This window comes from Anolis sagrei, chromosome 2 (assembly GCF_037176765.1).
Source record: "Anolis sagrei isolate rAnoSag1 chromosome 2, rAnoSag1.mat, whole genome shotgun sequence".
NCBI lineage: Eukaryota > Metazoa > Chordata > Lepidosauria > Squamata > Dactyloidae > Anolis > Anolis sagrei.
In genome coordinates, this window is record NC_090022.1 from 165,406,393 (window position 1) to 165,425,665 (window position 19,273).

Consider the following 19,273-nt stretch of genomic DNA (forward strand, 5'->3'; position numbering starts at 1 on the left):
AACACCTGGGGACCCACAGGTTGAGAACCAGTGTTCTAGAGGCATTCTCTCCTGACGTTTCACCTGCATCTATTGCAAGCATCCTCAGAGGTAGTGAGGATGCTTGCCATAGATGCAGGCGAAACGTCAGGAGAGAATGCCTCTAGACCATGGCCATATAGCCCGAAAAAACCTACAACAACCCAGTGATTCCGACCATAAAAGCCTTCAACAATACATTAAAGAGAAACCTCTGAGTCCATGAAAATTAAGCAAAAAGAAAAAATAAAGGTATAAATGATAGGTTTTCATTAGATATGTTATGTCCCCATACATTCCATTATTATGTGTATTAATATTGTTTCGTCGTGCTTTCGACCCACGACTCCTATGACAAATGGCTTGTATTATGACTTGAACTGCTATTCAATCTGATGTCCTATATTATATTAACTGATCCTGCAAATTTGCTCAGTTTCCATTATTTTTCCTTAATACATTGTCATCTACCTTACTAAACCACTTTATGCTTTAACTAGTGGTTTTCCTCCCCGCTCCAAAATTAGTCTGCCGTTATTGTTGTTGCTAGCTATTTTTGTTATGTTGTTTTATGCTGTTTCAATTGTTATTGCTTTATTTTAATTGTATTCTGCCTGGGCTTGGGCCCCATGTAAGCCGCCCCGAGTCCCTTTGGGGAGATGGAGGCGGGGTAGAAAAATATAAACTACTACTACTACTACTACTACTACTACTACTACTTCCTCCTTCTCCTCCTCTTCTTCCTCTTCCTCTCCCTCTTCTTCTTCTGTGTATGTGTATCTTTAGAATTCCAGCAAGCATTCCAAATTAGGCTCTGAGTTTTCTTCACTGGAAAAGCTTTGACTCATTATGTTTTGAGGCTTTGCCATTGTTCCCAACTTTTCTGGAAATTAGAAAAAGGAAACTTGCCTTGGTTTCTTGTTCTTTACATGCTTGGGTGTCTCCAGTTGCTGACACGAAGAAACGTTACATTGACAAAATTGTTCTATTATAAGCTGAAATATTTCAACCTGCAGCAGGCACCCTAGAATAATAAGAAAAGGGAGAGGGGAGAAAGACAATGCCACGAATTAAACAAAGCTGACTGAAAAGCTATGAACTGCAAGTGAGAGGACTTCATCCTACAGGAGGATGCTCCAAGATCTTTTCAGCAATCTTCCCTTGATTTGTGTAGTAAATCTATTTATACTCTGTCATATTTAGCTCTATCCCTGCCCCCCTCACCAACACTTCAATTATTTTTTTTGATTAATTTTCCTGAGAAGGGATTTTAGACCAGAAACTGGTATTCTTTGGGGGGGGGAGAACATGTTTGTCTCCCTGTAACTGATTATTCAAATGCTCATTTGTAAACCCATAGAGATGGGTCATTTGAACGTGCAGAGATCTATTAGCTTCTAGAGCTGTGTTTTGGCTGTAAACTCATCCCCTCAGCCTCATGCATCTAAAAAGCATGTTCCCATAAAACTCAGTTCTGACTTTGCCATCAGGAGACCTCAAAGAAAGGTTGGGTTGTGTGAGTGATCACTTGAAGAAACACAATATAAGTAGATAACCTGTTCTTCTTCTTTGTAGTCTCTCTAACTCACACATATGGGATTTATTTCGTACCAAAAGCATTGCATAAATTCGTATAAAACTGATAAAATAGAAGGTGTGCAGGCGGATAAATATCTTTTGACCAAAAACGGGCAACACCAACGACATTGTCTGTAGCCTCCAACAATTCTTCCTCTGTACATGAGGCAGGGCACAATGGACAAGACTGCTCCACAGTCACACAAGGTGTGGGATTCTTTTAGGTAGTGCCATTTTGCCAGGTTGTCTTTTGATCTGCCCACTCCACTTTTGAGTATGTTCAGGGACTTCCAGGTTGCCAATTCTTGGTTTTCCCCTGGAGGAAGACCCTCGTGGGGGGCCATCTAGTTGGGATTTCCTGGTTTAGCTGCCCAGAGGGATACCCTTGCTGTTGCTGGGGGGACGCCAAGAGGAGTGGTAGTTCTCATAAAGCTTTTCCTTGATTTGAGTCTACTGGGAGGAGGCTGGTAGCCATGTAGTGGGTGGCCTTCACAGTGTTCAACCTTATTTCTCTCACATTTAGCAGCACATCAGGGGGTCAATGCCAGCTAGCTTGTAGGGTTTATCAACAGGAGTAGCTTTAAGACACCCTGTGATTATTCTGCATGTTTCATTCAATGCTATGTTCACCCGCTCTGCATGGGCAGACCTATGCCAAACAGGGCAGGCATACTCGGCAGTTGAGTAAAACAAGGCTAAGGCTGATGTTCCTAATAATTTTGGGTCTGCACCCCATGTGCTGCCAATAAGTTTTTGCAGGATGTTATTGCATGCAGCTACTTTGTGCTTGAACACCAAGCAGTGTTTCCTATATGTTAGTGTTCAATCTAAGGTGACACCAAGATATTCAGGATGGAAACAATGTTCAAGCTTTTGACCTTCCCAGGTGACTTTCAATTTCCTGTTGGTTTCACGATTGGTAGGTGGAAAGCACACACTTGAGTCTTGGCAGGGTTAGGCTTCAGGTGGTTATCTTTGTAGTAGCTGGAGAGATCTTTCAAGGCATTAGTAAGTTGGATTTCAACTATTTCAAAGTCTTTTGCTTGTGTTGTTAGGCCAAGGTCATCTGGCCATCTGGTGAACCCAGCGAAGACGGAGATCCTTTGGCTGGGCCGTCCGGGTGGGAGGGAGATCCAACTGCCTACCCTGGATGGCGAGACACTACATCCGTCACCTTCTGTAAAAAGTCTTGGTGTCTTATTGGACCCTCTGCTCACAATGGAGGCCCAGGTCTCTGCTGTGAGCAGATCTGCATTTTTCCATCTATGTCAGGCTAGGCGACCAGCTCCCTACCTATCTAGGAACGACCTGGCTACGGTGATCCAGGCGATGGTCATCTCGAGGCTTGACTACTGTAACGCACTCTACATTGGACTTCCTTTGTCAGTGATCCGGAAACTGAAGCTGGTGCAAAATGCGGCGGCTCGTCTTCTCGCCGGGATGCCGGCAAGGTGTCGTATCACCCCAATTCTACAACAGCTGCACTGGCTACTGATTGAGTACCGGATTACTTTCAAGTTGCTGGTACTAACCTTTAAGGCCTTATATGGTCTGGGGCCGGCGTACCTGAGGGCCCGCTTATCCCCCTACCAACCCCAGAGATCACTTCGGTCCAAAGACCAAAATTTGCTTGAAGTCCCCAACATCCAGACTTATCACCTGTCCTCTACTAGGCAGAGAGCCTTCTCGATTGTAGCCCCTTATTTATGGAATGCCTTGCCAGTTGAAACCTGATCTATCCGAGACCTACTTGCTTTTCGGAAAGCCTGTAAAACCTTTCTCTTCCGACAAGCTTTCGATGGGTGAATAACTCGGGACTATGTCTGTTCTTGTTTTATTGTATTTTAAAGTTAATTGTATTGTTTTAATCTACTGCTGTAAACCGCTCGGAGCCAAATTGGGGGTAGCGGTATACAAGTCAAATAAATAAATAAATAAAGCTCTTCGTGAGTGGTGGTTGTGGCTGATGGTTTGTAAAGATATTAAACAAGTTTGGTGCATGAATGCTGCCTTGGGGTAAACCATTCTTTTGCCTCCTCCATCTACTTTTCCTACCCTGAAACTCCACATAGAAAGCTATGTTTTCTAGGAGAGTCTGGATAGTTTTTGTGAAATCATAGTCTCGGGTAATATAGTACAGAAGTACCTCACACAGCCTAGACACCTCTTGAAGAGAGTCATCAGGGTCTTAGATCCCCAGAGAGTGAAAAGACCGCTAGGACTTTCTAACAATCCACCACAACAGAAGGTGAAAATGGGTTCTGGTAGAATGCATGGCTTGTAGGCATGCAGGCTGGGGGAGCTGTTCCAATAAAAATACAATTCTAAAAGCTTCTGAGGATTTATATAAAAGGGCAGATTGACTCCTATGTGTGAGTCACAGAGACCACAAAGAAGAAAATGTAACTTCAGGATAGAACCATGTCGTTGCTCTGCATTTGTGACTGTACTTTTTCTAGGATTAAGTAGTCAGAGAAAGAAAGCAGAAAAAGTTAATGGTTCCAAGCAGCTTATTTTTCTTATTTTCTTTACCTGTGGCCTTTTCCTGTTACCACTGCTTGCCACTGCCTTTCCCATGGTATCAGCAGTATTCTGTCCATCATGTACAGTTCCTAATATACATTGGTTATTTACTGTTATAACAGTCCTCGCCTTACTTTCCCCTATACTACAGAATCAGATCTCATGAAACAAACCTATCAGAGATGTTTCGGCAAATGGTCGGCCATCTTTGTGGAATATTACACAAGGAAGTGTTTTACGTTTGTCTTGTAACTTGAGGAATCCTCTTCTCGAGCACTCCAGCATGCCAAGCAAAACCTACTCAATAAAGAAGAGTGGAAGGAGAAAGTAAAGAACACTGGCATGAATCATATGAAATCTGATCGTACGAAAGTTGACTGGCACAACCTGGGGATTACAACCAGACACAGTGAAGACATCTGCCCTTGTGCTATGCTACTCTGCTGCTGAGTATGCATGCCCAGTGTGGAACACATCTCACCACACTAAAACAGTGGATGTGGCTCTTAATGAGACATGCCGCATTATCATGGGGTGTCTGCGCCCTACACCACTGGAGAAATTACACTGCTTAGCCGGTATTGCACCACCTGACATCCACTGAGAAGTAGCAGCCAATAGTGAAAGGACCAAGGCAGTGACATCTCCAGCTAATCCCTTGTTTGGGTATCAGCCAGCACGTCAACGACTTAAATCAAGAAATAGTTCTCTAAGATCTACAGAGACACTCAAGTTCAAAAATGGCAGGCTCAAACCCAGAACCTCAACCAATGGCTGATACCAAATGAGAGACTCCCCCCTGGGCACACAGAGGACTGGGCGACTTGGAAGGCGCTGAACAGACTGCGCTCTGGCACCACGAGATGCAGAGCCAACCTTAAGAAATGGGGCTACAAAGTGGAATCCACGACATGCGAGTGCGGAGAAGAGCAAACTACAGACCATCTGCTGCAATGCAATGCAATCTCCATGCACAATGGAGGACCTTCTTGCAGCAACATCAGAGGCACTCCAAGTGGCCAGCTACTGGTCAAAGGACATTTGTGTTTTGTTTGTTTGTTAAAAATGTAATACAACTGTCTGGTTACTCCTGACACAATAAATAAAAGAAATAAACTGGCACGAAACAACACAAATACACAATGATTAATAGATGGCACTTTATCCACTATAAGAAAAGACTCCCACATATTTTGCAGAGACAGCTCTATAAAGAAATGTAGTCAAATGTACAGGCTTCCATATCCTAAAGACACGGAAGATCATTTTGCCTTGTAGCCTTTTGGAATTAGTTTAGCACTTACCATGCGAGGGTGAAAGCTCTCAGCAGATAAACTGCAACAGGACCAGTCCAATCTATCATTCAGTTCCTGGGTGTTGTGGTGCTCTGAGGTTGAACTTTGTTGATGCAAGGGACTCAAGCTCTCCTGATAATGCTTCTCAATCATAGGATACAACATGGAAAAAGGTGGAATCTGGCATGGTGGCTCCGGAGACTGATTCTAGGAAAGAATGCAAAACATTTAATCATGAAACTTAGGGGATGTGTCAACTCAGGGTTAGGGGAAAGGGCACTACAGTGTTCCCTCACTACTTTACAGTTCACTTACGGCAGACTCGCTGTTTCGTGGGATATATATATATATATAAAAATAAAAATGTAATGTTCGTTTGTGGGATTAACAGAACTCAAAAACCGCTGGATAAATTGACACCAAATTTGGACACAAGACATCTAACAACCCAATGTATGTCCTTCACTAAAAAAAAAAAATAGATTTTGTCATTTGGAAGGTGTAGTTGCTGGGATTTATAGTTCACCTACAATCAAAGAGCATTCTGAACCCCACCAACAATGGAATTGAACCAAACATGGCATACAGGACTCTCATGACAAACAGAAAATACTGGAAGGGTTTGGTGGGCTGTGTCCTTTGGTTTTGGAGTTGTAGTTCACCTACATCCAGAGAGCAGCATGGACTCAAACAATGATGGATCTTGGCCAAACTCTACACGAAAACCCAGTATGCCCAAATGTGAACACTGGTGGAGTTTGGGGAAAATAGATCTTGACATTTGGGAGTTGTCGTTGCTGGGATTTATAGTTCACCTACAATCACAGAGCATTCTGAACCCCACCAACGTTAGAATTGGGCCAAACCTCCCACACAGAACCCCCATGACCACCAGAGTAGGCCACAGCAACATGTGGCAGGGGGCGGCTAGTATATATATAAAAGTAAAGGTTGTCCCCTGACATTAAGTCCAGTCATGTCTGACTCTGGGGTGTGGTGCTCATATTTCTAAGCCATAGACACCTCCAAGGTCATGTGGCTGGCATGACTGCATGGAGCGTCGTTACCTTCCCATCTGAGCGGTACCTATTGAACTACTCACATTTGCATGTTTTCGAACTGCTAGGTTGGCAGAAGCTAGGGCTGACAGCGGAAGCTCATGCCACTCCCCGGAATCGAACCTGCGACCTTTCGGTCAACAAGCTCAGCAGCTCAGCGCTTTAACCCACTGCGCCACCGGGGGCTCCATGTGAGGAGGAGGAGGAGGAAGGTATAAAGGGTGAGGGGGCGACTCTTCTTCTCTCCTTGATATATATATATATATATATATATATACACATACACACACACACACACGCACACACACGTAGCAAGGAGGGAAGAAGAGTCGCCCCCTTGGCCTCTTTACCTTCCTCCTCCTCCTCCTCACCGCCTGGAACTCTTGACACTGCTTGGGCCGCGCGCCACCTCTGCAAGAGGCCCAGTGGCAATGAGGAAGAGGAAAGTAAAGAGGGAGAGGGGGCACCTCTTCTTCTCGTCCTCTTTACCTTCTTCTTCCTCCTCCTCGCTGTCGCCAGGGCCTCTTGCTACCGCTTGCCAGCAAGAGGCCCCGGAAGCAGCAAGGAAAAGGAAGGTAAAGAGGGTGAGGGGGAAGCTCTTCTTCCCTCCTCACCCACTTTACCTTCCTTTTCCTCCTCCTCGCTGCCGCCTGGGCCCCACGACACCTCTGCCGCCACCTCTATCGCAGGGCCCAAGCAGGAGGCCCAGGCGGCGATGAGGAAAAGGAAGAGGAAAGTAAAGAGGGCGAGGAGGGAATGTGCCTTCAGTGATTGAATGTAAGATTCTCCCTGACCACACTTTGCACAAAATGTCCTTTATGGTTTGTGCAATAAAATCCTCCCTCATTCCCGGATCCTCCTCCTTATAATTTACACTGTCCTATCTCTCAGTGTTTTAAAAGTTTTAATTTAGCATCTGACCCTGCCTAGTGAGATTTCCTGTGTTTTTAATGCTTGATTTTATATTGTTGTGTCGTATATTATATTGCTTTTGCATTTTATGTATTTTGTTTGGTTCTACTATGTTTTTGTGTTATATTGTTTGTATTGTATCGATGGCCATGGCCTCATGTAAGCCGCACCTTGAGGGAGATGGAGCGGGGTATAAATCAAGTTTTATATTATTATTATTAAAAAAAAGGTAAAGGTAGTCCCCTGACATTAAGTCCAGTCATGTCTGACTCTGGGGTGTGGTGCTCATCTCCATTTCTAAGCCGAAGAGCCAGCGTTGTCCGTAGACACCTCCAAGGTCATGTGGCAGGCATGACTGCATGGAGTGCTGTTACCTTCCCGCCAGAGCGGTACCTATTGATCTACTCACGTATTATTAAGGGGAAGGGGCCTCCCTACTTCGCGGTTTTTCACTTATTGCGGGTGGTCCTGGAACATAACCCCTGGGATAAGTGAGAGAACACTATACCTGTTCTATGGGACAGGGGTGCGGTTCTGCCAGTATCTCCAGGTGCACATTTCGTTCTTGCTTCCTGGATAGCACCAAACACTCCAGAACAGGACCAATAAACTTCTCTGCTGCACTTTGAGCTTGCTGGAAAGGAATGAAACAACCGAACCTGGAAAGAATTATGAAAGCCTCAGTAACTTCAGTATTAAAGCAACCATTTAAAGAAAAAGGTGAAGAAAATTTTGGAGGGGAGGGGAAAGTGTAAAAAAAAAACCAAGCAAACTGAGACAATATAAGAAAACCATGGACAAGTACAAAAAACTCAATCTGAAACAACCTAGGGTGTTAGTCAGGTGTCAAACTCATTTTCATCAAGGGCCACATCAGCCTTATGGTTGTATTCATGTATGGGGAATCCATGAATATAATTGCTTTATATAGTGGCCGGTGCCCTTTAATTTTTACCCAGTTCGGGTCTCTAGATGTTATTGAACGTCAACTCCTCCCACTTTTGATTATCTGCCATGTAGACTGAGGATAATGGGAATTGCAATCCAGCAGCGCTTGATGCTCCGAGGTTGGCAAATGGGTAAAGGACATTTATAAAGTCAGACATCCTATTTATTATTATTATTATTTACTATATTTGTATACCGCTCTTCTCAGCCCTCGGGCGACTCAGAGCGGTTCACAATAGCAAAATTAAATGCTTAAAACATCCTAAAAAAGTTAAAAACAATTAAAACAATAGCATTATAACAATAAATTAAACATCATATAACATCTCATATTGTCTCATAGTTAAAATCAAGATCCAGTCTCATCATCCAATTGTTCCATATTCCAGTATTTGTTACATTGCCTATTCAAATGCCTGCTCGAACAACCAGGTCTTCACTTTCCTCCGAAATGTTAACAGGGAGGGGGCCGATCTAATTTCTGTAGGAAGGGTATTCCACAGCCGAGGGGCCACCATTGAGAAGGTCCTGTCTCTCATCCCCGCTAAACGTACTTGTGATGCAGGCGGGATCAAGAGCAGGGCCTCCCCAGATGATCTTAACATCCTAGCTGGTTCATAGGAGGCTGTGGCGAGGGAGGGAGACTATTTCCTTATTAAAAACTTCTTTGCTGCCTTATACTGATTCAGTTTCTTCTTTTATATTGGCTGGGACTTTCTGTGTGCTGATAAACCTTTGTGCTTTATGTCACAGGCAATGAAATAACCAAGTAACACAGTTTATTTATAACTTCTTGTGGTTACATTTGTGTTTTGTTGCATTCTTGAGGCTTACAGTCAGTATCATTTACTTGGTTAACTTTTCTGAATAAACTTTCAATGTTTCACATTCACAAACATGTTACTTGCTTTGCACACTCTTGGCTGAATTATATTCTGAACTAAGGCAACACTAGCCTTCTCTATGTTCCTTAAAACTCTAGCTCTATTTAACTAACTGTTTATATCAGAAGTCTTTAACACATCTTCATAACTGCTTATTTCTCACAGGTACACAAAAACCAACTCTCCTTTTCACACACAGGTTCCTAACTGTCATTTTCAAACTCTAACTGCCTCTTTCAGAACCTTGGCTCCGCCCCTTTGGAATGTTCAGCCCTCTCTTTCCAACTGTCATTTTGGCCTAGCAGCCTTTTCAAATCCTGGGCCTACGCTAATCTGCATATGACCAATCGGCTTCACATATGCAAATGAATCCTATCTCTGCTGTTGCTACCCTGTCTGTACCTATTCTTCCCTATCATATGTTTACATATGGCAATACGTAAACATAGAGCTATACACCAAAACTTTAACATAGAGTAGCAATTTCACTACAGAGGCCTATCCACAATGCTTGTATCTAAATTTAAATTTCATGATCCAGAACAAATTGCAGCCTTCTAGATGTTACTGTATTACAACTCCAATTAGCTCTAGTCATGATGTCTAATGATAAGGAATATAGGAGTTGTAGTCCAGCATACGGAGGGCCACAGAAAAAGGTAGTATGGGCCAGATTCAGCCCAGGGGCTTTGAGTTTGACATATATGCTCTAAGTTTGGCCCCCAATTTATCCACAGGTCATGTGACAATCCGTAATTTTGGACCCCAAAATCTGCCCTCGAATTATACATTATGCCAACTTATACATTGAGTAGAATCATAGAATCCTAGAGTTGGAAGAGACCTCATGGGCTATCCAGTCCAACCCCCAGCCAAGAAGCAGGAATATATCGTAATCTTCTTTCTCAAAAGACAAGACACTTTTATAAAAGGATAAAGAAAACATAAACACCAGCTCCCCAAATAAGTTCAAAGCTAACATAGCTTTATATTGCTATTTGCCACCAATTCAAAAAACACTCACCTCTGCTGAAACGTCTCTAACAAGCTGACTAGCCACAGATAATATGGCAGGCTTAGATTATAACGCAAGAGCAGTCGAATATACAAATTTCCAAACGAAGTAATGGGCTGATGTAAAGTACTGTATGCCGAAAAACTCTTTAGCACAACAGTGCTGTGCAAACAAGCGCCAAGAATGGACGGGGAAGTAGCCACAGCGTTCTCAACAAAGTGGATGTCTTGAAGCTGATACACAAAACAAAAGGATTAGCTTGAAGGAAACCCAGAATTTTTAAACATTACTACACTTTCCGTACAGAAACCTAAAGCCCACCAATCAACTTGGGATCCTCTGTGGTTTCAGAGTCTCTCAGACAATGGCATGGGCAACAAATGATACACTCCCATATTGGAAGACAAGAATCTCTTGTGCTTAATTGGATAACAATTAGAATAATAGAATCACAGAGTTGGAAGAGACCTCATGGGACATCCAGTCCAACCCCCTGCCAAGAAGCAGGAAAATTGTATTCAAAGCACCCCCCGACAGATGGCCATCCAGCCTCTGTTTAAAAGCTTCCAAAGAAGGAGCCTCCATCACACTCCGGGGCAGAGAGTTCCACTGCTGAACAGCTCTCACAGTCAGGAAATTCTTCCTAATGTTAAGATGGAATCTCCTTTCTTGTAGTTTGAAACCATTGTTCCGCATCCTAGCCTCCAGGGAAGCAGAAAACAAGCTTGCTCCCTCCTACCTATAACTACACCACCACCTGAAACAAGACAATCCGCTTTCACTTAGTATTTATTCACAAATATTCAGAATTCCATTTCTCCTCACGTTACCTCTATGCAAGCTCCCGGCCGGAGTCCACGTCCACAATTCAACAACTGCTGATAAGCCAGGCAGAGAATGAACTTGCTATCCAGTTCAATAAGGCCAGCTTGGGCATTAAGCACACGGGTAATTATGCCCTAAAAAGGAACACAATAAGGCAGTATTAGACAAACTCTGACCCAGTATTACCAGTATTAAAAAAAAACTCTAAAATTACATCAGCAAAACAACAGAGGGAAAATAATCAGGCACATCTAATCTCCTCTCAACAAAAGATTGCCCCAGGCCATCAAATGCTAATCAAGGTGATCAGTTGAAACATTCACACCTAGCTCCAACAGACAAGAGTTCTTTGTCCCACCCTGGTCATTCCACAGATATATAAACCCATTTTCCTAGTTCCAATAGACCTCACTACCTCTGAGGATGCTTGCCATAGATGCAGGCAAAATGTCAGGAGAAAATGCCTCTAGAACATGGCCATATAGCCAGAAAAACCTACAGCAATCTCTGATCCGCTTGGGAAACATCCAAAAACTCTTCTGAAAAGGTCAAGAATCTCTAGGGACAGGAACGATGCTCACAATTATGTTTAGTGTGAGAAAAATAACTTACGGTGTAGGACATCATCCTGGACTTCATACAAGGAACTGCTATCTTCTCTTTCTCTTTTACCTCCAACATTGTATTTGGCTGCACAGAGGTCATGGAAGAAATAGGCACAACTAGATCTCTCTCTGTAGCGTTGTCCAGAAATTGCTCCGTCACTTGTTCCACACAGTACAGCCGAAGATTTGAGGAAGAGCTGGTAATGAATACATTTATCTTGGAAGCTTTCAGGCAAGATATCTTCAAATCAGTTAGGATATATCTATGCCCCAGCTGCAATGCATGACGCCAAACTAAATGGGGAGCCTTCTAGAACAGAAAAATAAGAAAGTATGTCAGAATTCAGCACACACAGGGCAAATATTCCTTTATCAAGGACTGAATCTAGAGATTTCTCTTTGGACTAGAAACGTGTTAGTCATTCCCTGTGAGTTATTAACTACAGGAGGAGATACTTTGCATGCTGACCACCAGTTAAAGAAGCTTTGACTGGCGAAGTGTGCACCTTGGATTAAAGAGAGCCCAGGGATCACCTACAACAAGGTACAAACTCCAGGCATGCAAATTGCCACATTTTGGGGAATGATCACGGTTGGTCAGAAGACGAAAGCTCCCAGAGTACCACACTGACTTTAAATGGACAAAAGGATCACAAAGCCAGATTCTCATTTTAAAAGAATAAAAACGTTGGACTTGTTTTAGAAAGAGGCTTCCTGGATAGAATAGTGAGTTTGGATCATGTGACTTTAATGTTTTTATTGTGTGTTTTTAATTGTTATACTTCACTAGCTGTACCCGCCACACGTTGCTGTGGCCAACCTTCCCTCCCTCTTTCTCTCCTTCTTTCTTTCTCTCCTTCCTTCCCTCCCTCTCTCCTTCCCTCCCTCTTTTTCTTTCCCTTCTTCTTTCTTCCTTCTCTGTTTCTTTTCTCGCTTCCTTTGCTCTCTGGTTCCATCCTTCCTTCCCTCCCTCTTTCTCTCTTTCGTTCCATCTCTCTTTCCTTCCCTCTTTCACTTATTTCATTCTCTCTCTCCTTCTCTCTGTTCTTCCTTCTCTACCCTTCTTTCTTTCCTTCTTTATCTCCTTCCCTCCTTCTTTCCCTCCTTCCCTACCATTCTGAGGAGAGGGAGAGAGACTATTTCCTCTTTTTTTAAAAAAAAAAAACACTTTGCGGCCTCAGTTTCTTCTTTTATATTGGCTGGGACTTTCTGTGTGCTGTTAAACCTTTGTACTTTATATTACAGGCAATGAAACACTCTTGTGTATAACCAAGTAACAGAGTTTATTTATAACTTCTGGCTCCAACGCTTGTGGTTACATTTATATTTTGTTGCAATCTTGAGGCTTACAGTCAGTATCATTTACTTGGTTAACTTTTCTGAATAAACTATCAATGTTTCATATTCACAAACATGTTACTTGCTTTACACACTCTTGGCTGAATTATATTCTGAACTAAGGCAACACTAGCCTTCTTTATGTTCCTTAAAACTCGAGCTCTATTTAACTAACTGCTTCTCTATATCAGAAGCCTTTAACACATCTTCATAACTGCTTATTTCTATCAGGCACTCAAAAACCAACTCTCCTCTTCACACACAGATTCCTAACTGTCATTTTTAAACTCCCTCACTCTAACTGCCTCTTTCAGAACCTTGGCTCCGCCCCATGGAATGTTCAGCTCTGCTCAACCCAACTGTCATTTTGGCCTAGCAACCTTTTCAAATCATGGGCCTACACTAATCTGTATAGGACCAATCGGCTTCACATATGCAAATGAATCCCATCTCTGCTGTTGCTACCCTGTCTGTGCCTATTCTCCCCTATCTGCCATATGTAAACATAGAGCTATACACCAAAACTTTAATATAAAGTAGCAATTTCACTACACCTTCCTTCTCTCCCTCCTTCTCTCCTTCCTTCCTTCTCTACCCTTATTTTTTCCTTCCCTCCTTCTCTTCTCTTCTTCTCTCCCTCCTTCCTTCTCTACCCTTATTTCTTTCCTTCTTTCTCTCCTTCCCTCCTTCTCTCCTTCCTTCCTTCTGTGTATGTGTTGTGTGTGTGTATGCATATATGTGTGTATGTGTATATATATGTGGTTTTGCGCATGTGTTGTAATGCTTTCTTTTGGTTTTTTTGGCTTTTTAAGTCCCTTCTACTGTGTTTTTCAGTGTTTTTATGAGTGATGGTCACTCATTCGCCTGAGAAGTGTCTTGTGTCCAAATTTGGTTTCAATTCGTCCAGTGGTTTCTGAGTTCTGTTAATCCCACAAACGAACATTACATTTTTATTTATATAGATGTTTAAATATCCTATTATTTTATGGTGAATTTGCCCTATTGTATTTTATGCTTAATCTTATGTTGTTTGATTTATGATTTGGTTTATGTATATAAGGGATTGAATTATGCCAATTTTTTTGTAAACTGCTTTCAGTCCCCCTGGGGTGAGAAAAGCAGTATATAAATACTGTAAATAAACTGTAACAGAAAGAAGCACGAGAAGGAAATCTGTTTATCCTTTGCAATGCAATAAATGCATCCCACAGGACACCACTCTATCCCCAATAGTTTTTAGTATTTACACGAACCGGCTGGGAGAGATAATCCAGAGGCATGGGGCAGGGTGCTAGTGGTATGCTGATGACATCCAAATATATTTTCTCCATGTCTTAGGGAGCTCTAGCTCTAGCTAAGGATAGCCTACCTCTTCTGAACAAATGCCTGAAGGAAGTAATGGTTGGATGAGGAAAAACAACTTGAAATTGAATCCAGACAAGACAGAGGTGCTTGCCATCAAAAGTCCTAATCTGGGGGTGCAGGTATGTCAACCAGTCCTGGATCAGGCAACTCAACCCTGAAAGACTGTGTTCGCAGCTTCGGACAAGGGATCCTGGATTTGTCTCTCCAAATGTCAGCACAGGGAGGTGTAATGGTCAGAAGTGCTATTATGGCATCCTTTCAACATTTATACATGGCTATCTGGTTTCCTCTCACCCCTCTCTTCTGCAGGCTAAACATCCCCGGCTCTTTAAGACGCTCCTCATAGGGACTCATGGTCTCCAGACCTTTGATCATTTTAGTTGCCCTTTGGACACATTATTATAGTATAAGACTACCGCAGGATTAGTCTATGCACAGAAATGGAAGAATGATGCCAGTTCAACAAATGAGAACTGGTTGTTGAAATTGAATGACCTAGCTCAAATGGACAAAATATTAACACTGAAGAGCAAAAAAGTCAGTGACTATATTTTGAAAAGACTAGGAATCTTTGATTGTCTATTTGCTGGGGAGAAATTTTATATCTTAACTGTAGGTTTAGATATATATGGTTTAATGAAGCAGAAGCATATGAATAACAATGATATTCATTGTTAGGAAACTTAGAAACCAAATATCCATTCCTTTCTTTCTGTTCTTCACTTTTATTACTTTTTTCTTCCTTTCCATTCTTTCTGTTTGTATAGTGTTTCTTTTTCTGACTGTATTTTATCTTTTAAAAAAAATGTTTTTAATCTAACAGCTTAACATATTCCAAGCTTCAATATGTGGTGGTGGTGGTGAATCTCAGTAACTGAAGTGATTATCCATCATCCATAAGATAACTATATTAATTAAAATTGCATTACAGTACATTGGTATCATAAGTTATGCTTATATTTTATTGAAAACATTCATCTATATTTTAAAAAATGTAATGTTCGTTTGTGGGATTAACAGAACTCAAAAACCACTGGACGAATTGCCGCCAAATTTGGTCACAAGACACCTACTAACCCAAGGACTGACCGTCACTCAAAAAAATTGATTTTGTTTGAGAGTTGTAGTTGCTAAGATTTAAAGTTTACTTACAATCAAAGAGCATTCTGAACTCCAGCAATGATGGAATTGAACCAAACGTGGCACACAGGACTCCCATGACCAAAAGAAAACACTAGAAGGGTTTGATGGATGTTGACCTTGAGTTTGGGAGTTGTAGTTCACCTACATTCAGAGAGCACTGTGGACTCAAACAATGACGGATGTAGACCAAACCTGGCACAAATCCCCCATATGCCCAAATATGAACACAGATGGTGTTTGGCGGAAATAGACCTTGACATTTGGGAGTTGTAGTTACTGGGATTTATAGTTCACCTACAATCAAAGAGCATGCTGAACCCCACCAACGACAGATCTGGGGCAAACTTCCCACACAGAACGTCCATACTTAAGGCCATCCAGTCCAACTCCCTTCGCCAGGGCAAGAAAACGTAATCAAAGCCCTCCTGACAAAGAGCCATCAAGCCATAGATATAGATAGATATATATGATTCACACACAGAGAGATATAGTATCATAGATTTGAAAGGGACCTCTAAAGAAGAACAATTCTATATTGCATGTTCCAGAGTAGGCAAACCAGACAATTTCCACATCAGCACTGACAAAGAAACAGCAAGAGATACTGTTTATCCACAAACATAAATAAATTACATATATTAGAAACCAACACTTTCTAATTACTTTATTTTCTAGATCACCAGACTGGGCCACAGCAACGCATGGCAGGAGATGGCTAGTATTTAATAAAGAAGATAATCTGGTAATCTGGTAATGGAACATAGGAATGGAACAATGGATGACGAACCTGGACTACGCTTGGATGATGAGAAGATTGGGTACGGTTGTTTTTTTGTAATAATTGTGCATTGTAATTGCTTATTGGTAATTTATGGATAATGTGTTAAGTCAATTGTTATATGTTGTATGGAACCACTGCTGTTTCTACTGTTTTTACTGTTTGTGAACCGCTGTGAGTCGCCTTCGGGCTTGAGATACAGCGGTATATAAGCAAAGTAAATAAATAAATAAATAAGATATAACTCTCCTTTAGAATTGTTTTGTTGCGTTAGTACACAGATCCAACAAGTGAACTGCTTCCTCAAATAACTTACTTGTACAAGTATTGGGACACAAGCGGCTGAATGAAAGCACTTCAGGAAGAGGAAGAAGAAGGCCTTGTGGTGCATGTAAAGAATATTGCTTAGTCTGAACAGTTCACCAGCCACATTCAACTTCACCAGCTGCTCACACCGGGGCCTAAAGAAAAGAAGACTCCTTGAGGATCAAACAAAACATCCATGTAAAGATAGGCCTGAAAAACTAGGCTTATACTCAAGTATATACAGTATAAATATTTTTAGTTTTACATTAATTGAAATGATGACACCAATACTAAAATTAAAGCATATCACAACTCTTACCTAGCATTGAGTAGTTGTACAGCTGATTCCGGATAGAAGACAGGGACAATATTAATGGTCTTCTCTGGGCCAGGTATAACTGGGATAGGATCCTCCAAAATTTCCACATATTGTTCTCTTTGGGGAATGAAGACCCAACTGGGAAACAGGAACAAACATCCCAGCCAATCAGGCTGAAAATGCAGGAGCTAAACCAAATGACAGAGAAGGTAAATAATTTGATGCACCCGATCTTTGAAATTGGGATGAGAAGGAACGGGATAGAAATACCAGAAATAAATAAATTCATTTTATCTAAATATAAATTTAATAATATTCAAGCATCAGTGCAGGGATTGTATCTGTCACTAATAACTGTGGGTAATCGCAATGAATGGGGTCTTATTGAAGTATTAATTGGTGTTAGCTAGCACCTAAATATCCTAATCAAGGACTGTTGTGGTACATAAAATAAGGGAGATTATTAAGGTGCGCAAGCTCCTCAGCCAGAAATCCCCCCCCCCCCCCAAGTAATCTTGAAAGAGGATAATATACTTAGGCCATACCTCACAGGGCAACGTGCCAGTGTTATCCCGCACATACAAACTGCCATCCACCCATTTGTCTTTCTCTTCAGGTCTTTCGTTTGTTAAATAGCCAAAGAGGATCAAGTTCGTCTGTTGCAAAACCTTCTGGTTTGGCAAAAGGCCTTCATTCTGGTGAACCCATTTATTGAACTTTTCAGAGCTCCATGTAAGAAGGCTACAGCAAGGCTCACGTTGTTGGGACTGTAGGTCAGAGATGGAGACAAGGCTGGAAAAAGAATGGCTGATTTAGTGGACATATAGGAAAAAGGCATATTTCCCTTTTAGAAATGAAGTAAGGAACCCGTGAGGGGCCTCAGGCGTGATCTGATGTTGGTTTAACCCCTGGGTCTGTTCAGACAAGAACAGACAAGCATCCCGAGCTCTGAGGATTACCTGGGAAGGAATCCCACTGGAGCATAGCAGCACACCCAAATACCTGGACCATGCTCTGACCTACAAGAAGCACTGCCTGAACATCAAGCAAAAAGTGGGTGCTAGAAACAATATCATACGCAAGCTGACTGGCACAACCTGGGGATCACAACCAGACACAGTGAAGACATCTGCCCTTGCGCTATGCTACTCTGCTGCTGAGTATGCATGCCCAGTGTGGAACACATCTCACCACACTAAAACAGTGGATGTGGCTCTTAATGAGACATGCTGCATTATCACGGGGTGTCTGTGCCCTACACCACTGGAGAAATTACACTGCTTAGCCGGTATTGCACCACCTGACATCCGCCGAGAAGTAGCAGCCAATAGTGAAAGGACCAAGGCAGTGACATCCCTAGCTCATCCCTTGTTTGGGTATCAGCCAGCATGTCAACAACTTAAATCTAGACATAGTTTTCTTAGATCTACAGAGATACTCGCTGGAACACTTCAGCAAGCAAGAATCCAAAAAGTGGCAGGCTCAAACCCAGAACCTCAATCCGTGGGTGATACCAGATGAGAGACTCCCCCCTGGGCACACAGAAGACTGGGCGACTTGGAAGGCGCTGAACAGACTGCGCTCTGGCACCACGAGATGCAGAGCCAATCTTAAGAAATGGGGCTACAAAGTGGAATCCACGGCATGAGAGTGTGGAGAAGAGCAAACCACTGACCACCTGCTGCAATGCAACCTGAGCCCTGCTACATGGACAATGGAGGACCTTCTTGCGGCAACACCAGAGGCACTCCAAGTATCCCTACGGATGTCCCGGTCCTCAAACATTTTCTGCTTCATTCGGAAAAATGCTGCACTTGCAGAGCTCAGGCGGTGTTGAATTTCAGTGTCAGTGTTGACTTTTCTGGAGAGGTGGCTGCCAAGGTAGCAGAAATGGTCAACATTTTCTAATGTTACACCATTAAGCTGTATTTCTGCCATTGGAGAGGGATTGGCCGGTGACTGCTGAAAGAGCACTTTGGTTTTCTCAATGTTCAGTGACAGGCTGGGTTCTCGTATGCTACTGCGAAGATGTTTAGAGTGGCTTGTAGGTCTTCTTCTGAATGCGCACAGACGATATTGTCATCAGCATACTGGAGTTCTATCTTTCTGGTTTTTGTTATATTTTGGTGAGAGCAATTCTTCTGCCTTGTTTTGTATACAGTGAATAGAACTTCATTTTATTTCTACTTAAAGCGAAAGACTCATGAGTTCTTTTTATTGCACTTGGGGTGATAATGAAATATGTTGTATATACTCAGCTTGATAAGTTTATCAGTTTTATCACGTTTTATCATATTTATTTACTGTATTGTTATAAGTGTCGCATTTTAACTTACTAAGTCAGTGGTTCTCAACCTTCCACA

General features: G+C 42.2%; 1 protein-coding gene across 1 annotated transcript in view; it reads right to left on the reverse strand.

Annotated features, from left to right (window-relative positions):
• Positions 1-19,273, reverse strand: part of CTC1 (CST telomere replication complex component 1) — a 41,073-nt gene that overhangs the window by 19,429 nt on the left and 2,371 nt on the right. Inside the window, exons 2-11 of the mRNA XM_060763381.2 lie at positions 17,456-17,702; positions 16,911-17,098; positions 16,602-16,746; positions 11,669-11,971; positions 11,062-11,190; positions 10,241-10,464; positions 7,893-8,043; positions 5,424-5,621; positions 4,293-4,416; positions 928-1,042 (exon numbers count right to left, since the gene is read on the reverse strand). Of these exons, the coding sequence (XP_060619364.2) occupies positions 928-1,042; positions 4,293-4,416; positions 5,424-5,621; positions 7,893-8,043; positions 10,241-10,464; positions 11,062-11,190; positions 11,669-11,971; positions 16,602-16,746; positions 16,911-17,098; positions 17,456-17,702 (1,824 nt within the window). The remainder of the gene's footprint in view (positions 1-927; positions 1,043-4,292; positions 4,417-5,423; positions 5,622-7,892; positions 8,044-10,240; positions 10,465-11,061; positions 11,191-11,668; positions 11,972-16,601; positions 16,747-16,910; positions 17,099-17,455; positions 17,703-19,273) is intronic.